The 10,018-nt window shown below is 44.0% G+C and overlaps 1 protein-coding gene across 1 annotated transcript; it reads left to right on the forward strand.

Moving 5' to 3' along the window:
• Window positions 1-1,929: 1,929 nt before the first annotated feature.
• On the forward strand, window positions 1,930-7,347 carry ZNF706 (zinc finger protein 706). The gene is made up of 4 exons (XM_084208239.1): window positions 1,930-2,199; window positions 5,000-5,136; window positions 6,317-6,424; window positions 7,043-7,347. Exons 2-3 carry the CDS (start codon window positions 5,002-5,004, stop codon window positions 6,410-6,412), a joined length of 231 nt encoding a protein of 76 aa, XP_084064365.1. The 5' UTR covers window positions 1,930-2,199; window positions 5,000-5,001; the 3' UTR covers window positions 6,413-6,424; window positions 7,043-7,347.
• The last annotated feature ends 2,671 nt before the right edge of the window (window positions 7,348-10,018 follow it).

The raw sequence follows: 10,018 nt of genomic DNA on the forward strand, positions 1-10,018 counted from the left end.
ATACTCCCTTTGGTGTGACAAATAAGTTTCATGCAGTGAATCAATTTTGAAAAATTATCTACAGTGAATGGGAAGTTTTCCTTATTATCTTAGTAGCAGAAATCTCAGCTATGGGCACTTACATTCTTCTTTCACTGTGGTGGTTTGTTTTTTTTTTTCCTAAGAGTCTCTTTGGAACGATCTCAATTGCAAAGCCATGATTTGGGCAACACAGGGACCGATGCTGTGACCAGAATCTACAGCACAAAGGGATAAAAGACAGAGCAGGAAGAAAAACAGCCACAGTCCCCTGTCCCGCAAGATCTATCCCTCATTCTTCTACAAGCAGAAAAAGCTTCCAAGACCAGCCAGAGCTCAGCATGTGCTTGGGAGATCCACTTTATTTGAAATTCTTGTCTAGCCAGATGTATAGCAACACCATAGTATGGGAAAATGACCCTTAAAAAACCCTCTCCAGTTCCACATCTAAGGCCAGCAGTCCTTAAAATTAGCATCAGCCAGGACAGAAGCTACTTTTTTGCTTGTCAATCTCCTCCCTGATGAAAGCAAAACTTCATTCTGAAAGCCACCTGCTTGCAAGCCCAGGACACAAAATGCCTCCCTCTCCACACCACCCCACAAGCCCATGCACATGTGCACTTTGAGTGGTTTTTTTTATTGTTGCCTATTTCCATGAAGTTCAGAAGCCAGTGACAAGATCATTTTAATGCAGATTAATTTCAGCGCTATCAGTTTAGTGTGGAAGACATAGTTACACAGGAATGTTAGGAAGATTTTTTTAAAGGAGAATATTAGGAAATTCATTTTTCATCACAGGCTTATGTTTGACTGTCTTAGATGTTGTGACATCCAGACCAAATTCCAGTGACTTAAGTGTCAGAAATTGACTATACAGCTCTCTCATAACTGCTAGCATGCTCTAGGCAAGACTCACGATAATGGCCTAAAACCTTCACTGTACTTCTTTACGGATTTTTTTGTTGTTGCATTTTCCTCTCTTGGATCAGAACAATACAATCATTCAGCCTAAGCTCTGCAAAAATCAAGCTAACGCCTAATAGTTCCTCCAGCAGGTATATTATGTTTGCTGTTTTGCCCCGGACACAGAAGTGTTCAAGATGCCAGGTTTGGAAGCTACAATTACTCAATGAGTGGCAGAATGTCATCTCTAAGCAGAGATGCTGCTTGTATTTCACCTTTTCCTAACCGGTGCACAATCTGAGCAGGCACAAACATTCAGCCTCCCTATGGCTGAATCCGACGAAGAGGTCCATAAATAAAGAGCCCATTTATGCCTTCTTACAGGGCCTGCCTACATCTGTATTCATGCAAGTCAATAACTCAAATCACATGTGCAGTGGATACAGCCTGTAAACTTCCTCTACGATCCTTGCAAACCAGATCTACTGCACTTTAAACTTGAATAAAATTCTTCTCATGGAAGGCTGTTTCCTTCTATTTTACTTAACCCTTCCAGCCTACACAAGGGCCCTCTGTGTGAACTGCAGCCAGAACAGAATCCCCTCCCCTCCGCTGCCTCCCGAGAGCCTCTCCGAGCCATTTATCGGGATCCCAGCGAGCAGGAGCAGCGCTGCTAAGCGCAGAGGAATGTGCCTGGGAGCGGGCCCGCCGGGAAGCGCCGACAGCCCGAGGGCAGCGCTGCCGCACCCGGCGGCCGCTGCGGCACCGCCAGCCGGGCTTCCGCCGGGGCTGCGCTCCCGGGAACCGGGCGGGGCAAGGCTGCCTGTCCTGGCTGATCCCGGCGCGCCCCAGGACCGGACCCCGCCCACGCGGGACTCCGCCGCGCCCCTGCCCGCAGCAGCGCAGGGGAGTCCCGAGGGTCCCAAAGCCGGGCTTGGCGGCCTCAGCCACCCAGGCCGGCTGTTCGCGGCGGAACCCCGCAGGGTCCTCCACCGCCGGGACGCGAACCCGCGTCCCCGTAAGCGCCGCGACCTCCCGGCTCCGCGCCCCTGCGTCCCGCTGCCCCCCCACCCCGCGCCGGCGTTATGTAACGGCCGCGCGCCGCCATTGGCCAGCGCCGCCCGGGGCGCGCGGGCGCGGGGGCGGGTCCGGCGCGCGCGCACTGCCGCTCCCGGTCTCTCTCCTCCTCCTCCTCGTTCTCCTCCCGAGCGGCGGCGGCGGGGCCGCGCGGAGCCTCCACAGCGCTCGGCAGGGCCGCCCAGCCCGGATCCCGCACGGGTGAGCAGCGCCGGGGAAGCGGAGCCCAGGGGAGCAGAACGGGGCGGGGCGGGAGAAGAAGAGCAGTTCTGGCCTAGGGGAAGGGAGGCGGCCCGGCCCGGCCCGGCCCGGCAGCGGAGCGCGTTCCGCTCGCGGGCCGCCGCTCCCCGGCTGCGGCCTCCGTCCGTCTGTCTTTGCGTGCTCGCTTCCCTCCCGCGGGGCACGTGGTGGGGCTGCGGCCGCCCCTGCCCCGCCGGGCCTGCCCGAGGGCCGCGGCCGCCCCTGGTCCCTGCGCGCCGCAGGCCGGGCCCGGGCCGGGGCGTCCCTCGCGGAGCGGCCGCCCGAGCCCCTCGCTCCCGGCCGGGGAGGCCGCGGTGCCTCGAGCCGCTGCGTGCCTCTGGAAGTTACAGCGGAAGCAGCTGTCCGTGTCCAGTTTTAGGACTTGAAACTCCGCTCGGATTGTGGTGACTTACAAGGAAATGACCCCGTGTGAGGTACGGCTGTGCTGCGGGTTTCAGCCTCGCTTCCCGACAGTGCCCGTGCTGCTGCCGCTGTTATGATTTAGCAGCAAAAAATTCTGTTATGATTTGGCAGCAGATTTTTCCCGTGTGTTCTGTTTCCTACGTGCTCGCGCGTTCTTCATTTGGAGACAGCAGGCTGGTCTGCTGGACTCTGTGAGGGCGTGCCTGATAGGGAAAACAACACTTACCTGCGTTGTGCAATTGAAATTCGTGATTTGGCTTTGTAGATGAACTCATCATTCTTTTAAACCAGCTTTGGGATTATTCTTTTTGTCACTTTCTTAGAATAATAGTAGTCTAAATCTTACTTTACTCCGTTTCAGAAACACTCTGCTTCAGCTGTATTAATGTAACTTGCGGTATTTAAACTTTTGGATTTTTGGTCTTGGATATTGTGTGGTGGTGGATATTTTTGAGCAAATGTTTGTGGTTGTGTTTTCTTGTCTGTGACTTAACTAAAACCAGCAGTTGCTGGGTACATGAAAGCTCATGGTTGGCTGTTGTAATGTAGTACTTATCAAAGCACTAAAATACAAAGTAATATGCAAACACTTTGTGAAAAGAATTCTTTTTTGTTACATCTGAGTATTTTCTGTCAGGAACCGTCTGACTCCTGGGCGATTGCTGTAATGCTGATAAAATAGAAGTGAAATAAAACCTACTGTTCCTTCTTTTATACGCAAAGCTATTGGCAATATATCTTCTTTATTTTAAAATTTTAAGTGGGAATCCAGTGTTCTGATTGAACCATGCTGTATATAACAGTATGAGGCCCTGGCTGGGGAGTTCTGAAGTAGATGTAGCATCCAGTGAAACATAGACTGGCACTTTTAGTCTTACTGACATTGAGTGTTGCATCGTATGGAAACTGTGGGATGCCCCATGTATTTCTATCTGCTCGTTAATGTATTTTGTGTTGCGTTCAATTTTTATTAGGTGTATAGACTTCTGAATTCTCTTTTAAAGAAACTGGTGGGGGAAGCGCAGGGAACACTGAAGATGTAGTCTAATACTTCTGCAGAGGGTTACGTGGTGGTGTTTGATGCCATGAAAGAGCCGGGCTGTGGCCTCAGAGGTGTCTCAATCCACAAGAGCTGTTCTGGGTCTCAGGGCCACTGTTTTGCTCACATGTTAGGCACATGTCCAAAAATTCCCACAATACTAGTGAATTTTCACATGTTGTTGATGTTTCATAGAATCTTAATTTTTGTAATGGTTTTTAAGGGCTTTTCATACATATTTACTCGAGGTCAGTGGCTGTTTGGATAGGATTTTCTCTCACACCGGGAGGCCACCTGTCCTATGGGAGGGATTACCTGATGGGCGTGGTGTAGCCATGAGTGTGTCTGTCCCACAGGAACCAAACCTGGGGCAAGTGCCCAGGTTACCCAGAGGGGCAGTGGCCAAGCAGCTGCCCTCCTGGGAACATGAGACTTTACTAGTTGTCCTGAGAACAATGGACTTGGCTAGCTGTCCTGTGCTTGGGCAGGGTTGTGCTTCTGAGAGAGCTGCACAACTGAATCATGAGTGTGCCGTAAAGGGCTGGGAGAACACAGCAGCAGAAATTGGGCTGCTGAGTTATATAACCACATGCTGAATCCTGTTCTGTTGGTGTGCCCAAATCCTGTCTGGTGTCTGCTTTGGGGGTGGGGTAAAGACTGAATTGGGTGTCCTGATGGCTGCGTGCAGGTGGAGTGCGCTGCTGTGGAATATGGTGTCTTGAATGCTCCCTGAATTGTGACGCTTTTGTCTTCTGGTGGACCTCTTTACTTCCTTTGTTGTTCTTGGAGTTCCCAACTTCAAAGCAGCTCACAAGCACCTAAAACAGAAGACAATAATACATCTTGGGTAATACTTCGATTTGCCTTTCTTGAAACTTGTTTCAAGTTCCAGAGGTAAAGGTTGAGTCGTAATCTTTAATTTACAAAAAAAACCCACAACAAAACCCCTGAATTTTTCAGTACCTCTTGGAAAAATGAATAAGTTTCTGTTAACTGTAAAGGAAACTTTCCATTATTCTGACTACTGAAAACACTTTTCAAAAGTAGAGCTTGGATCTTAGTAGAGGAAGACACCTTAGAATGGCCTAAATAATTCTGGTGTTTATTTTAAGAATGATACTGAACCCACAGGCTTTACATAGCAAAGAACTCGAACAGATGTCTGTTGTGTTTGAGTTATGGGAGTTGTAGGCCTTGTGGACAGAGCATATGACTGCATTGTGCTCATGGTTACAGCTCCTCAGTCAGCAGCAGTAGTTGCTCATGTTTGTAGACTAAATGTCTTCTTTTTGTTTGTAGATATGGCTCGTGGACAGCAGAAGATTCAGTCGCAGCAGAAAAATGCCAAAAAGCAAGCTGAGCAGAAAAAGAAACAAGGACATGATCAGAAGGCTGCAGCCAAGGCTGCCTTGATATATACCTGCACTGTCTGTAGGGTAAGAGGAGCTGAAGTCAAAATAGTCTTGTAGGGAGAGGTCTGTCTTCCTGCCTAGAACAGGATTTTTAGAAGATTTTATAGTGGAAACTAAAATACTTATGTTGTTGTCTAGTTTGTTGCTATAAGAAGAGTTTGCATCTGTTATGTGACTTGCTTACAGGTTACTCAGCCGTAATTGAGATAGATAATCTGAGAGGTTGTGTTCAGGTCTGGTTTGGGGGTTATTTTGCCTTTTGTATTACAGTGGACTGCATATGCTCTTGGTATGAGATAGGACATGTAAAAAGCGTGCAGTCAATTCTTGTTTAGTCTCTATGTGGAAACATTTTCTTTGTAATGGAATTGGCCTGTCTTGGAATCAATGGTTATGGATGTTGCTGTAGAAAGGAGAAGCGGTGGTGCCAAAAGCTTTAATGTAAGCTTGATACACAGTAACTTTTGCTAGAACAACTTACTTGACAAGAAAAAAGAAATTTGAGTACTAATCAGATTATTCTTTCCTTTCTGGCTGGTTTTCCTAAATGCTTCTTTTGGAACTGAAGGATGAACTTGCCATTTTCACTTCAATAGTCAGTCTCAGAATAGATCTGTCACTTCAAATGTCTTAAATAGGATTCCAAATTGAGGGTTGCTTACTTAAGTACTTGTAACTAGCTCCTCTTGTTGTGAAATCAGGCTGTAGTATCAATCACTTTGGGCAGTTGATGTCTGCAACTGTCATAGCAAAGGTCTGAGATAGCTTGTGCCAAGTAGAGACTGAGTTCATGCCATATAACTTCTTGGCCTATTGGTAAACTAAAGAAATGGCTTTCATAAAGATTTGATTCTGTAAAGGATAAATGTTTATCTTTAAAGTGTTGAAAAAGAAAATGGTTGAGGGAGGGAGGTTTTCCACCAAACCAGCCTGAGAAGTGCAAGGTGTACAGGAAGATACCTAGCCAGAATAACACCATTGATGACCATGCCAAAGCAAGGGTGCTTAAAAGCACCTCTGAAAATAGGCAGTTAAGTACTCCTTACCCTGCAGCTAAATTGGTGGTGCTTCTGTCACTATAGCAGTGTCATCAAGGAGGGACTTGGCTTCTGGGGAAAGAAAATAAAATATAGTGAGGATTTGGTTTTGTAGTATTATTTAACTCTTGTACTGTGCATAAAGTTTAATGTCTCTCTTTAATCAGACTCAAATGCCGGATCCCAAGACCTTCAAACAGCACTTTGAAAGCAAGCATCCTAAGACTCCACTTCCTCCAGAACTGGCTGATGTTCAGGCATAAAGTTGTCTACAGGTCATTACCTTAATTTTTAATTGATTGTCTGAGAAAGGTGTATTACAAATTGGTTTTTTTACCACCAACAACTGTGACTTTAAACTTGCTTCAGTTCTTTTAATATGAAAACTACTGTAGATTATACTTGTACCCCTGAACTGTTAAAAATAGAAGCAGCAAGCTAGTTCATACATGGGTGAAATGGCTATGGCATTTCACTATGCCCAGAGGTTGTTTTAAAGGGGATTAGTGTTATTTCAAATGGTCATTTTTAGTGTTGTAGGAATAGTTCATTATTTAGTTCTTGCTTTGAAATGTTACTTTTGCTTTGAACAAAATACATAAGTACAATCTGTCTGTTACTATAAAACATGTAATGTAAACAGTTGTTTAGTATATTTCCAACAACTGAGCCTTTTTGTTCCTGAAGCTATGCAAGTGAATGCAGAAAAATCTGAATTTCTGTGTTGACTGTAGAAGAGATTTCCCAGGAGGCAGTTGTTAGGCTGTAACTGAAAGTGGTTATAATAAAAGGCTGAAATAAGGTAAAAAGCAGTAGTATGGTATTTCATTCATCAGAGATAAGCAGCATTGTGTAATGGTTCAGCTTAACTGAGTTGTTCTTGTTTTTTATAGGTGAAGTCATGACACCTATTGACTCTTCTACTGTCAGACCTTACATAACAAACCTGCAGCTGCTTTTCTAAAACTGTTGATCAGCAAAAATGAAGGGGCTACAGAAACATTCATATTTTTATGCTGTTCCCTCTTGGGCTTCATGCAAAGACAATTCTGTGTAAATGTACAGTTGTGCCCTATTTGGAAATCCTAAAAAATCAGTCCATACTTGTTATAAAAAATTTTTTACAATTGTAATTATATTGATGTTCATATTGTGTAAAATAACTCACTTAATAAAGTAGTACTTTGATTTTACAATATCACAGATTAACTCCTTGTAGAAATTCTGTTTCACCTTTCTGCATTATCTGCCTTATAAAATAATAAATACAAAAGTGGAATTTTCCCCATCCTGCCAAAACATGAGCAGTATCATTCCACTGCAAGTAATGTACATTACAGTAATTAATCTTAAAGTGAAGAGGGCAGCTGCTCAGATTTACTGTCCACTGTGCTGCCTGTTTGAGCCCAGCCACTAGTGGTCAAGCTGATGGCTCAAGGTGCAACACACCCCTGAGCAGCTGCATGAGAATCATGAGACTTCCTTCTACGTTTTTGTCCTGTGTACTGGAGTCTTAAGTACTGCAAGCCATTTCAGATGGGGTTCCTTTACTGTGAGGGATCATGTTCCTTGAATGCACTGGAGGAACTCTGGTTATGCTTGTTATCCTTTCTATTTAGGTAGATGGCTGAGGAAGCTTGAGAGGTGGCAGGATTGAAATGCTGGCTTGAAAAATGCTTGTCAAATACTAGGTTAAAGCAACTCTGCTCTTAGTTGAAAACTGTATTTAAAAATATTTTTAATGGTATTTTGAGCAGTCAACCACACATGTTCCCCCTCAAATGTGTCTGGTTATTTCTCTCTTGAAGGAATATGTAAAGTAGCCAGCCATTAATAACCTTCCTTCACAACCAGCTTAAAATAAGGCTGTTGGAAAAGAGCCAAAGTAACTAAAATAATATGGCTACTTAAAGAAATCGGATGTGATTAAAGTTGCAATGACAAGAAAAAGCTGGATAATAGCTCTGGTCAAGACCATTTGAGCAGATAAACATCATTACCACTAAAGAGTTCTGGGCTGTGTTCTAATCCCAGATGTACAGCGCAAAAGTAGTGGAGAAACATCTGAATTGTGCTGAAAGGTCTGCTTTACAAAATCCCATCTTAGGCATTTTGGAGGGGGCTTAAGAGCTTTAGTTTTGACCCTGCAGTTAGAAGCATTACTAGAATTGCTGTGATGTGTGGAGTTTACAATGGATGTAAAAATTCCAGCAGTCCAAGTAACCCTTGCTATGCAGCAGGACTATACATCTGACCTTCAAATGGCTTCCTAAAATCTAGGACCATAGTCTCAAAGACTCATTCACTTAAAAGAATGCACTTGGTATTTTATTATATAAAGTCAAAACCTTTGTCTTTGTCCACTCATTTTCTCTTTATTGAACTACTTCTGTGAGACTAGCTTCCTGTCCTCTTTGCTGTGACAGTATCTCTGTAAATACTTACTTTGGCATAAAGTTTCTCTGTATTATAGTCACTCTGGGATAACCTGTATACCACTTAACTTTTATAGATAATGTTATTCTCCTCAGCGTAATCCACTGCTGCACTTGTACACCTGACATCAGAATGTAACAATTCATTTATTTTTCTTTAATGTTATCAATACATACATCCTGACAAACTGGCTCCACAAGGCAAGAAATCTGCTTTCAACCTATGTGCTCTATGGGGGAGAGGTACTTCAATGTTCTACTGCTGTAGTTTGTCTAAAAATCTGCTGAGTAGAAATGGAAAAGATGTTTCTTGCACTGATTGGTATTTGATAATCTGGTTTTACTCTGGAAAATGTTTGGGGATGCATCCCTAAAGCTTGGGCCTGAGGTGAAGTAAATGTTCTATTCCTTCAATTCAGATTGTGTAGCATTAAATAAAAAACTTGTTTCATAAACAATCTCTGTTAATGAGCACTGAAGTGCTGGAAAGCTGCATCATTAGTGGGATGGTTACCTTCAGTTAGAATTGTATTTTCAAAACTCCTACGATGCTCAAGTTGAAAATACCCTCTGAAATGATGGGGCTTACATGCTGGAAAGCAAGGATGATCCTCAGTTCAGTAAGATCCCCAGCTCCAATAACTGTCATCTTTATTATAGAAGTAAGTGAAAGTTGTGACTGAATTGTTATAAAGGCTGTACTAAATGTGGCAATAGCCCTCAGTCAGAGTACCTGCAATACTTGTTGCACCTAACAGATCAGAGGAAGGACTAGTTCTCCATCATCTCTTCCTGATCTGAAAGACAGCGCACCCTAGTACCTGGCTAAAGACACAGTTGTGCATTGTAATGTGTCTGATTAAAGAGAATTAAAAATATAAACCATAAAATGTCATATTTCCTGCCTGCTTTTGCTGCACTTAGAAAATTAATTTCCTGGCTGTGGACAGCCATGTAACTTGAAGCTGTCTTAACTGTGCAAGAAAGAAAAATAGACATGGAACATTTCCTGTATTCCCTTGAGAAAGATTAATTTCTGTGCAGGGTCGGCATTCAAGTGAAGGGCTCTTATTGTGTCAGTATGGACATCAGCTGTCATGGATACTTGTGGAGCAACTTCACAGGGGTTTCAGATTTTTGGAAGCCTTCATCTTCTGGGAATCTCTTTAAGCAGCATCTGAAATTGTATTTTAAATTAGATTTAAAATATTCTGAAAAAAGTCTCAGCTTAGAGAGTAAAAAGTTAGCAGGTATGGTAATGATGAGGCCATCATCATGGGGACTACTGAGTAATCAAGAACAGTTTTGCCATTTTGTTACTCAGGCTTATTTCTGTGCCTGTGCTTTACCTATCTCAGGGCTTCTAGTTTCTTACTGTCAAAAAGCTGTGTGAAAAATCCAAGGTAGAAGTTGAAGACAGTTGCCATGTAGCCT

This window comes from Fringilla coelebs (genome assembly GCF_963513975.1).
Source record: "Fringilla coelebs genome assembly, chromosome: 1".
NCBI classification, from domain to species: Eukaryota; Metazoa; Chordata; class Aves; order Passeriformes; family Fringillidae; genus Fringilla; species Fringilla coelebs.